At 44.5% G+C, this 11,960-nt stretch overlaps 1 protein-coding gene across 1 annotated transcript in view; it reads left to right on the top strand.

Annotated features, from left to right (window-relative positions):
* The first annotated feature begins 226 nt into the window (after positions 1-226).
* LOC139384434 (mothers against decapentaplegic homolog 3) overlaps positions 227-11,960 on the top strand; it is a 38,960-nt gene continuing 27,226 nt past the window's right edge. Inside the window, exon 1 of the mRNA XM_071129200.1 lies at positions 227-632. Within this exon, the coding sequence (XP_070985301.1) occupies positions 430-632 (203 nt within the window). The 5' untranslated portion in view covers positions 227-429. The remainder of the gene's footprint in view (positions 633-11,960) is intronic.

Here is an 11,960-nt window from a genome sequence, read left to right as displayed (position 1 = left end):
AACTTCGTTGATAATCACACGTATACCAACGCGTAGGAGGCCATATTACATATATTTTTTTTAATTCAAAATCCTTAGTCCAAAATGACGAATGTTCTTTGGTTTTCACCTACGGCTTTAATTTAGGCGAGGATGAAGAATGCATTTCGAATCGACTAGAGCGAACTACGTTTCGCCGCGGAGTGTTACTGATTTGAATCGTGTGCAACAGTGTAGTGGTGGAGTGGTGCGGTAATCGCTGAGCCAGTCTGTGCGCTAAAATTGGTAGCTACAAATGAACTTTGTTTGTGCAGCATATGTGTACATTTAACAAAGTCGTTGTTCAAGCGCCCACGTCATTTTGCCCTTTGGATAGCTTTACAAAATATTTACATCTGTATCTTGCGAAACCAAGGACCACAGTACTGGAAGGACTTTACTGACCTCAAGATGTCAATTCTGCCTTTTACTCCCCCCATTGTGAAAAGGCTTTTGGGTTGGAAAAAAGGCGAACAGAACGGACAAGAGGAGAAATGGTGTGAAAAAGCTGTGAAAAGCCTGGTGAAGAAGTTGAAGAAAACAGGGCAACTGGATGAATTGGAAAAAGCCATCACGACACAGAATATCAACACGAAATGTATTACCATACCAAGGTAGGCGACTAGAAACATACATTGCAATGTTTGCGCAAGAAATGGAATCGATTGAATGTGACAGTTTTCAAACACAAATCTGGCTAGGTAGTTAGGATGGACTTTCCAGTGGTAGCTTTCTCTTCCTCGCAAACAATTTGATATTGTAGCCATGGAATATTTCTCATTCAAGAATAGTTTGGCTTTTGGGGATCCTGCACAACCCATGGGTAGGTAACTAGCCAGCTAGCTAACTGAGCAAGTTATACAGTGAGCTGCCTCTTGTCTGCATCAGCAATCACAGTACAGTAAACATAGCTAGGTAGCAAATGTAGCTAGCTAGCGAGTGTTGAATGTTTTGAGGGTTGCCCGTGTTTCTTTTCAACAATAATCATTGCATGCCACTTTTGTTGCACCACGAATTCTAGTTCACTGTCCTAGCAGGCAAACTACACACTACCCTCGGTAGATATATTTATGATGCAGGAAACGAGGCGAATCTGCATAGTGGAATAGACAGCTGTTCAACTCTAAACACAAATGGGTGACGAAGTTATATAATTTGGCCTTAATCTGGGGCGCTTTCTACTAGGATGGTGCGTAGGCGAGACTGAATCATCGTTTTCGCCATGCAGTGCAATACATCCACTGCTGTCTTGACAGATTTCAACCCTTACACAGTAATGCCCGAACGTACTCTCCTTAAAAAACCATCAATTAGCCCTAGCCTAGTTCTGCATCCTTGTAAGCTTGTCATGTCACTATAATGCTGAAAAGCTAGCTTCTATTTACACCTCCTTGTCAGCTCAGTCAATGTGTTGTTTGTAAACTCATCCGTGTTTATTGTACAGAGAGCTTTCACATCCTTCAGTATACGGTATCGATGTTTGGTTTATTTGCAGCCACACTAGTATGTAATGCTTAAGTTTGGGTAACTTCTGTGACCCTACTGCTGTCACTGTTGGTATTTCAGAACCTCACAACAAAGCAGACCTGTGATTGGCTGAAACTTTCATGTTGTCCCATAAATTCCAGCAGTTAATCAATGAATCGGCCTTCAAAATCTCATCTCCACTTTTGTCTGACATGGACTGTTGGTTAGCAAGCTGCTGGGGCGGTGGTGTGGGCTGAAGTTGGGTATATTTAGCTAATCAGACACTCCCACATTCTTGTTTGACCATCACAAGTGTTGTGCATTCTTCAGTCAATTGAATATCCTCTTAGCCAGGCTTGTAGCGCTGAAGATATCTGGCCCGGAAGTATAATATGCTAATATCTCCCTAATACCCTGGCTGTAGTGCAAAAGCCCTTGTCACAGACCAGTGTCATATAGTCAATGCTGGGACTGGAATGGGGAAATCTGATCCAAGAGCAGTGCTTAGGGGGACTTCCTGCCCCTGAATAACGGCCCACATTGCCCGGGAGGTCTGTTCCTATTTATTCCCCTGTGGTGGGGCTGACAGCAGCTGCTTGCTCAGGCCTGTCAAGGTGGTCATGGGGGAGCTCTCCTGGCTAACACATGAATTCCCCAGCGCCTCATCATTACTATCCTCACAGCTGATGAGCTAGCTAAGCTATGGTAACTCACCAGACTCTCTGTACTGTGCTCCGGATTTCACTGAGTCACAGCTGGCTTGATAAAGCTGATGGTGGTGGATTTGTATGGAACGGTAACATGTGTAGCCTATAGGACAGGTGTTTGTGGGGAGACCCTAGTTGACGAATGATAATTAAAAAATGTCTGTAAAATGTTGGCATATTGTTACATTCAATTGAGAATTGAACTCCCAGTAAATAGGCATACTTTGAATAATTTACTGTGAACAGTGGTTATTACCCGTTTAGGCTTTCTGTTTTTAGAGTAGGGCTGTTCATGCCAGATTGGCCAAAAATAAATATATTTATGATGTTTTGGATCCTTCTGAGATGAAATCCATAGATGGGTCCATTGAGGGAAGTCTATACACGGGATTCCCCAGTAACACATCAGATAAAGGTACTCACTGATCTAGACCCCAAATCCTAAACCCGAGGAAGTTGAGCAACCGTCCTACCAGATCGAGACCCCAAATCCTAAACCTGAGGAAGTTGAGCAACCGACCTACCAGATCGAGACCCCAAATCCTAAACCTGAGGAAGTTGCGCAACTGACCTACCAGATCGAGACCCCAAATCCTAAACCTGAGGAAGTTGAGCAACTGACCTACCAGATCGAGACCCCAAATCCTAAACCTGAGGAAGTTGCGCAACTGACCTACCAGATCGAGACCCCAAATCCTAAACCTGAGGAAGTTGAGCAACTGACCTACCAGATTGAGACCCCAAATCCTAAACCTGAGGAAGTTGAGCAACCGACCTACCAGATCGAGACCCCAAATCCTAAACCCGAGGAAGTTGAGCAACTGACCTACCAGATCGAGACCCCAAATCCTAAACCTGAGGAAGTTGCGCAACTGACCTACCAGATCGAGACCCCAAATCCTAAACCTGAGGAAGTTGCGCAACTGACCTACCAGATCGAGACCCCAAATCCTAAACCTGAGGAAGTTGAGCAACTGACCTACCAGATCGAGACCCCAAATCCTAAACCTGAGGAAGTTGAGCAACTGACCTGATCTAAATGAAGCACAATTATTTCATATTGAAACAGGAGCTGTGTTAAACACTAAAGCCTCGGTGCCCGGTGTGGATTTAGAGGCCCTGGGTTGTTAGATAACATTTCAAATGGGTTTAACAGCAGCAATCTCCTCTAAGAAGCTGTGTAATCAGAGAGAGTTCTAGCCTATAGCTGGCCTAGTGGGTCATAGAGCAGTTTTAGGCCTCATGATTATTTTTTCCCTCCTGATTGTCTGAATACAAAACATCGAAATTATGATTTGTTTGTTTGGAAACCAGTAGTCTTATTTCCTGTTACATTTTTATTTTCTGAAATGTTGCGCAACAAATGGCTTTGTTTTCTACCCAGAGTTTGTCTTATTTTGTGGTGCAAAGCTATTGCTCGGCATGCTTCTTGGCGCCTCTACACTTTTGTGGTTTTGGACAGTCATTTTCTTTTGCTTTTTAAATAATGGGTAGTTCTGAGAAACTAAGGCTCTGGGCCAAATTCATGTCTTAGTCATTCTGCAGTGTGTACTTATGGCTTTGTGATGCCTCACACTCACACTCTCTCGCCTGAGCAATGCGGATGGCACTGGCAGGAACTTCGGTATGAGAGGCCTGCTTAGAGGCCCACTTCCGCCTAAAACAAACATTCTCACATCTGTCAAGTCATTTTAGAGTGACTTTCTCAGAGCCAGTGGAGGCGGCTGTTAAGTGACGGAGCCTGCTCTGTTTGAGTGGGGAGAAGACTAATGTTCTCTCCCTGTCCTTTTAAATGTGCTTTAGTGAACTGGAGGCTAGGTGTGGCCTTCCTAAAGCAAAATGGGACAACACTATAGTTTTCATGGGAGTCTCCCCTTTCCATAGTGGGGTCATATTAGTTTGTATCTCAAACGATCTGGACGCTACAGACAGAGGTTGGCACATCGACGGTACCGACGTCAGACGAGTCCGTAGCTTGTGGGGTTCTTAGAGCAAAACGGAGAACACCATGGTGTTAGTGAGAGGCTAGGTCCCTGCTAGGTCGTCATTGTAAATAAGAATTTGTTCTTAACTGACTTGCCTAGTTAAATAAAGGTTAAATAAAAAATAAATAAAATCAACAGTTTTAAGGATTAGGAGGAAGACACTTGCAGAGTCAATTCCATATCAGCGGCTGTCAATACATTAAAATAGAATGGAATTGACAATCCTACTTGAAAATTAGGAGCCAATTGTCGATTAGTTTCATGAGTTGAGTGTATTTTAACTGGTCTTCCCTCTTGACCCGTCCAAAACTCTAGGTCTTTACTGTGGAGCAGAGCTGAGAGAGCAGAACTGTAACAGACGGCACAGCATTGTCTCTCTCACTCTTGGTTCGGGGCCAGGACCCGGGAGCAGCAGTCTGTCTTGTCCACACACGTCCCTTTGGCTGCAGGGCTGCAGGCTGGTGCCACCGACTCACACGGCAGCATGTTTGAGCAGGAGAAAGACAGTCCCTGATTTTGTGTCTGGATTAAGGGCCATTCTGTGACTTTGGTTAATATGCCTTATTTATTTACTGTGGTATTGTTTGGGTAAAGAGTGTTGAGTATTGTTTCTTAACCTGGTATGGAAGTCAAAATTCTGCTATTGTGACAACACTAAGGGAGAGGAAGCGTGGAGAGAGAAACGGAAGCAGGAAGAACAGAGGGAGGAACTTGAGCTGATAACAAAATAATTAACAGATTGGTGTCCCCACCACAAGTGGTCTACAGTGCTGTTGTACAGCAATAGAAGCGTGGGTGATGGTGTCTATTAGATAAAGCATGTCATGATGAATAAACTGGCCTAGTTGCGATTTAGAAAATATTTGAGAATGCATTATACCACCGAAGTGACCTACAGTGAAATCTCAACTATGTACACACGCACTAGAGGTCGACCGATTATGATTTTTCAACGTCGATACCGATTATTGGAGGACCATAAAAGCCGATACTGATTAATCGGACGATTTTATTTATTTGTAATAATGACAATTACAACAATACTGAATGAACACATATTTTAACATAATACATCAATAAAATCAATTTAGCCTCAAATAAATAATGAAACATGTTCAATTTGGTTTAAATAATGCAAAAACAAAGTGTTGGAGAAGAAAGTAAAAGTGCAGTATGTTCCATGTAAAATATGTTCCATGTAAGAAAGCTAACGTTTCAGTTCCTCGCTCAGAACATGAGAACATATGAAAGCTGGTGGTTCCTTTTAACATGAGTCTTCAATATTCCCAGGTAAGAAGTTTTAGGTTGTAGTTATTATAGGAATAATAGGACTATTTCCCTCTATACCATCTGTATTTCATTATCCTTTGACTATTGGATGTTCTTATAGGCACTTTTGTATTGCCAGTGTAACAGTATAGCTTCCGTCCCTCTCCTCGCTCCTCCCTGGGCTCGAACCAGCAACACAACGACAATTAGCGCCCGCTAACTAGCTAGCCATTTCACTTCGGTTACACAAGCCTCATCTTGGGAGTTGATAGGCTTGAAGTCATAAACAGCGCAATGCTTGACGCACAACGAAGAGCTGCTGGCAAAACGCACGAAAGTGCTGTTTGAATTAATGTTTACGCGCCTGCTTCTGCCTACCACCGCTCAGTCAGATACTTGTATGCTCAGTCAGATTATATGCAACGCATGACACGCTAGATAATATCTAGAAATATCATCAACCATGTGTAGTTAACTAGTGATTATGATTGATTGTTTTTTATAATATAAGTTTAATGCTAGCTAGCAACTTACCTTGGCTTACTGCATTCACATAACAGGCAGCCTCCTTGTGGAGTGCAACGAGAAAGAGGCAGGTTGTTATTGCGTTGGACTAGTTAAGGTTGCAAGATTGGATCCCCCGAGCTGACAAGGTGAAAATCTGTCGTTCTGCCCCTGAACAAGGCAGTTAACCCACTGTTCCTAGGCCATCATTGTAAATAAGAATTTGTTCTTAACTGACTTGCCTAGTTAAATAAAGATTAAATAAAGGTGTAAAAAAATAAAGAAATAAATCTGCGCCCAAAAATACCGATTTCCGACTGTTATGAAAACTTGAAATTGGCCCTGATTAATCGGTCGACCTCTAACACGCACACACCAAGGTTGTTATAGTAAATATTTAACTGAAATTAAATTATTATCCCCGTTTGGAAAAACTCGAACTACAATTAAGCTATTAACTTTTACTCCAAAAACGAATAAAGCTAAAATATAAACCATCATGAATTATGTTAATCTTAAAGAAAACTGTTCTCAAAATCTGTGGTTTTCAAGCTGCTGAATCTGGTGGGTAAATGCAGCCAGGAGATGGAGACGTTTCAAAAAGGCCTCGCTTGTGTATCACTGTTCCGGGGCGCCGCTGCTCCGGGGCGCCGCTGCTCCGGGGCGCCGCTAGCTAACGTGGAAAAACATAGAAGATGTTAGCTACCTAGACAAACACGTACTACTACAGTTGAAACTGTGGCTTCGGATCTTGACTTTTCGGGACTCCTCTTCCTGAACGCTAAAGGTCCCGAAGTTTCTGCTCATGTGCGGTACTCTACTTAACACCGTCTCTTCTCGTAGAGAACAGGCTGCTCTGGTGAATGGTGCTCCTTTAATGATGTGAGATCAAGGTCTGCCAGATCCCATAGTGATAGTACCATTTTTATTCATTTCTGTTATGAAGAATAATATTTGTGGGGTGCTTATATTTGTCCTGTTACACACAAGTGTGTTTTGGAAATGTGTTTCTGGCATATCCCAACTCCCCCTGAGAAACACCCACAGGGAATGGGGTCACGGCCTGGGTCAACGTTGTACAGCACCCTTGGAGCAATTAGGATTAATTACCTGGCTCAAGGGCACAGCGACAGATTTTTCACCTTGTTGGCTCCGGTATTTGAACCAGTGACCTTTCGGTTACTGGCCCAACGCTACCTGCCGCCCCTGCCAAATATAACTGCATAGTATAAAGTTACTGTAAGACAAGAAACACCACCTCATTTCTTATATTTCAGGATGTGGCCAAAACTAAAGTGTGCCACTAGGCAAAATATGTGCTTTGATTGAAACTAAAAACAGTTAGTCTTTGCTGCAGTTTAACACAATCTGATCTAAAATGTGCTCACAGTACCTCATTCAAAAATACACTGTATAGCTCAAGTTGATCTGAATGAATATTCTGAATGAATATGATTGAGATCACATGGTTAATATGCAGATGCTGCGTGGACATTTCACCGGTAAAACTTGAAGAATTATCATTCACGGTTTGACAGTGAGAAATGTGAAGCGAGAGTGACCACAGCAATGTGGGCATAAAGTAGACGTAAATAAACCCAGGGGTCTTCTGCTCTGGGGGACACGGGATCCGCAGCCTCTGAGACGACAAGTTAAAAAGCCTTGGATTGTCGTCAGCATGGGCGTCAGTTTCATTCCAATATATGTCACATTGAGCTTGGCGTTATCTTTTGAACTGCCCGCCCCCATTGGATTGTCGTCAGCGTGGGCGTCAGTTTTATTCCACTATATAAGTCACATTGAGCTTGGCGTTATCATTTGAACTGCCCGCCCCCAATGCAAGAAGTGACATCCTCCAAAATCACTATACAACACATGTCTCCTAGCCTCCCAGCATGCTTTCTGTCCCTAACACTAAATAATAGAAAATATTTTAAGACCAAACTAAAGCAAATCAGGTCTAAAAACGAACAGATTTATGAATTAAAATCTAAAAATGAACAGTAACCTTGGCGCACACAAGTAAAGTACTGAAAAATATATATATAAACACATCATGGAAAGTACTGATAAATACAAGCGCATCATGTAAAGTGTTGGTTTCATGAGCTGAAATAAAATCTCCCAGAAATTCTCACCATACGCTCAAAAACCTTATTTCTCTCAGATTCTGTACACATTTGTTTTACGTCCGTGTTAGTGAGCATTTCTCCTTTGCCAAGATAATCCATCCACCTGACAGATGTGGCCTATCAAGATAATCCATCCACCTGACAGATGTGGCCTATCAAGATCAATCCATCCACCTGACAGATGTGGCCTATCAAGATAATCCATCCACCTGGCAGATGTGGCCTATCAAGATAATCCATCCACCTGACAGATGTGGCCTATCAGGATCAATCATCCACCCGGACAGCTGATGAAACTGAGGAGTATTTCTGTCTGTAATTTAAAAAAAAAACTCATTCTGATTATCTGGGCCTGTCTCCCCAGTGGGTGGGCCTATGGCTGTGCCCCTGCCCAGTCATGTGGGCGGTAGGTAGCCTAGTGGTTAGAGTATTGGGCCAGTAACCAAAAGGTCAGCTCGGGGATTCGATCTAGCAACAAGGTAAAAATCTGTCGTTCTGCCCCTGAACAAGGCAGTTAATCCACTGTTCCCTGGTAGGCCGTCATTGTAAATAAGAATTTGTTCTTAACTGACATTAAATAAAAGTAAAATATATATATATTTTTTTTAATGTGACATACAGATCAATGTACACTGCTCAAAAAAATAAAGGGAACATTTAAACGACACAATGTAACTCCAAGTCAATCACACTTCGGTGAAATCAAACTGTCCACTTAGGAAGCAAATCAAATTTATTTATATAGCCCTTCGTACATCAGCTGATATCTCAAAGTGCTGTACAGAAACCCAGCCTAAAACCCCAAACAGCAAGCAATGCAGGTGTAGAAGCACGGTGGCTTGGAAAAACTCCCTAGAAAGGCCAAAACCTAGGAAGAAACCTAGAGAGGAACCAGGCTATGTGGGGTGGCCAGTCCTCTTCTGGCTGTGCCGGGTGGAGATTATAACAGAACATGGTCAAGATGTTCAAATGTTCATAAATGACCAGCATGGTCGAATAATAATAAGGCAGAACAGTTGAAAGAAACTGGAGCAGCAGCACGGCCAGGTGGACTGGTGACAGCAAGGAGTCATCATGTCAGGTAGTCCTGGGGCATGGTCCTAGGGCTCAGGTCCTCCGAGAGAGAGAAAGAGAGAATTAGAGAACGCACACTTAGATTCACACAGGACACCGAATAGGACAGGAGAAGTACTCCAGATATAACAAACTGACCCTATCCCCCCGACACATAAACTACTGCAGCATAAATACTGGAGGCTGAGACAGGAGGGGTCAGGAGACACTGTGGCCCCATCCGAGGACACCCCCGGACAGGGCCAAACAGGAAGGATAGCAACACTGATTGACAATACATTTCACATGCTGTTGTGCAAATGGAGTAGACAACAGGTGGAAATTATAGGCAATTAGCAAGACACCCCCAATAAAGGAGTGGTTCTGCAGGTGGGGACCACAGACCACTTCTCAGTTCCTATGCTTCCTGGCTGATGTTTTGGTCACTTTTGAATGCTGGCGGTGCTTTCACTCTAGTGGTAGCATGAGACGGAGTCTACAACCCAAACAAGTGGCTCAGGTAGTGCAGCTCATCCAGGATGGCACATCTATGCAAGCTGTGGCAAGAAGGTTTGCTGTGTCTGTCAGCGTAGTGTCCAGAGCATGGAGGCGCTACCAGGAGACAGGCCAGTACATCAGGAGACGTAGAGGAGGCCGTAGGAGGGCAACAACCCAGCAGCAGGACCGCTACCTCCGCCTTTGTGCAAGGAGGAGCACTGCCAGAGCCCTGCAAAATGACCTCCAGCAGGCCACAAATGTGCATGTGTCTGCTCAAACGGTCAGAAACAGACTTCATGAGGGTTGTATGAGGGCCCGACGTCCACAGGTGGGGGTTGTGCTTACAGCCCAACACCGTGCAGGACGTTTTTCATTTGCCAGAGAACACCAAGATTGGCAAATTCGCCACTGGCGCCCTGTGCTCTTCACAGATGAAAGCAGGTTCACACTGAGCACATGTGACAGACGTGACAGTCTGGAGACGCCGTGGAGAACGTTCTGCTGCCTGCAACATCCTCCAGCATGACCGGTTTGGCGGTGGGTCAGTCATGGTGTGGGGTGGCATTTCTTTGGGGGGGCCGCACAGCCCTCCATGTGCTCGCCAGAGGTAGCCTGACTGCCATTAGGTACCGAGATGAGATCCTCAGACCCCTTGTGAGACCATATGCTGGTGCGGTTGGCCCTGGGTTCCTCCTAATGCGAGACAATGCTAGACCTCACGTGGCTGGAGTGTGTCAGCAGTTCCTGCAAGAGGAAGGCATTGATGCTATGGACTGGCCCGCCCGTTCCCCAGACCTGAATCCAATTGAGCACATCTGGGACATCATGTCTCGCTCCATCCACCAACCACAGACTGTCCAGGAGATGCTTTAGTCCAGCTCTTGGAGGAGATCCCTCAGGAGACCATCCGCCACCTCATCAGGAGCATGCCCAGGCGTTGTAGAGAGGTCATACAGGCACGTGGAGGCCACACACACTACTGAGCCTCATTTTGACTTGTTTTAAGGACATTACATCAAAGTTGAATCCGCCTGTAGTGTGGTTTTCCACTTTAATTTTGAGTGGGACTCCAAATCCAGACCCTCCATGAGTTAATAAATTTGATTTCCATTGATACTTTTTGTGTGATTTTGTTGTCCAGCACATTCAACTATGTAAAGAAAAAAGTATTTAATAAGAATATTTAATTCATTCAGATCTAGGATGTGTTATTTTAGTGTTCCCTTTATTTATTTGAGCAGTGTATTTAAAGTGACTGATTTCCTTATATGAACGCTAACTCAGTAAAATGGTTGAAATTGAGTTTAATATTTTTGTTCAGTGTGGTGGTAGTCGTGGTTGTAGTCGTGGTGGTGATAGTCGTGGTTGTAGTCGTGGCCAATAGGACACAAAGCAGGCTTGTTGTCTGTGTGAAGAGTTAGTGTTCTTCTCCCCCACAGACAGATAGTGGTCAGGCCAAGGCAAAGCAGAGTAGAGCTTTCTCTCACTAATATAACCTAACTCCTGCCGCCTCCACACAGAGCAGCAGTTGCTAACCAAACAGCAGCCCACACCCTCCCCAAGGCCCCAGCAACCAGCCGCAGCACATTCCTCTGGGCTGACTAACCACGCCTCACACACACACACACACACTATAAGCCCCGCACACACTCAGCGCATGGAGGGAGCGTGGAGACCACGATTGGGGCACTCACACTTAATACCATGACCAGACCTGGCACAGCGCACACACACACACACACACACGCACAATACCCATGATGCCCTCTGCTTGGAAACACAGAAGCAGTCAACAAGCCAAAAATGCAGATGACCCGGTGCCCACATACACTGAGGAATCGTCACACAAACCCCTCCTGCTTCTGGATGAGGTACAGTGATGGTACACGCTGGAGCTACCAGGCAGAGCAGACCGGCAACACTGTGTCCCTCTGTACCCATCTGCCAAGACTACACACACACACACACACAGATGGAGACACACACAGAAGGAACAGAAAGAGAGATGTCTCAGACAGCAGTATCCACTTTCTGTCAGACAAATCAAACAATAGGGTTGAGCAGCCAGTGGTAATTACAACACAGACAGACAAACTCTCAGTGAACCAGTGTGTATCACATCACTAGAGAACAATACAGTCTGGACTGTGACTCAGGTACCTGCTTTAAAATGTGTGGGTGTGTGTGAGGAGGAGACATTGTGATGGCTCTGAGGGGTCTGTCCCAGACAGATTGAGATTAAACGCCTTTGTCGAGCGAGTCAACCAGAAAGTGTGTGTCTGTCTGTTTTAGTTAGTTTTTTAGTTGCAGTGCTCAGGCTAGTATCT

This window comes from Oncorhynchus clarkii, chromosome 26, assembly GCF_045791955.1.
Source record: "Oncorhynchus clarkii lewisi isolate Uvic-CL-2024 chromosome 26, UVic_Ocla_1.0, whole genome shotgun sequence".
NCBI lineage: Eukaryota > Metazoa > Chordata > Actinopteri > Salmoniformes > Salmonidae > Oncorhynchus > Oncorhynchus clarkii.
The sequence above is the reverse complement of the archived record's forward strand: the minus strand, read 5'-3'. Positions and strand labels throughout refer to the sequence as shown.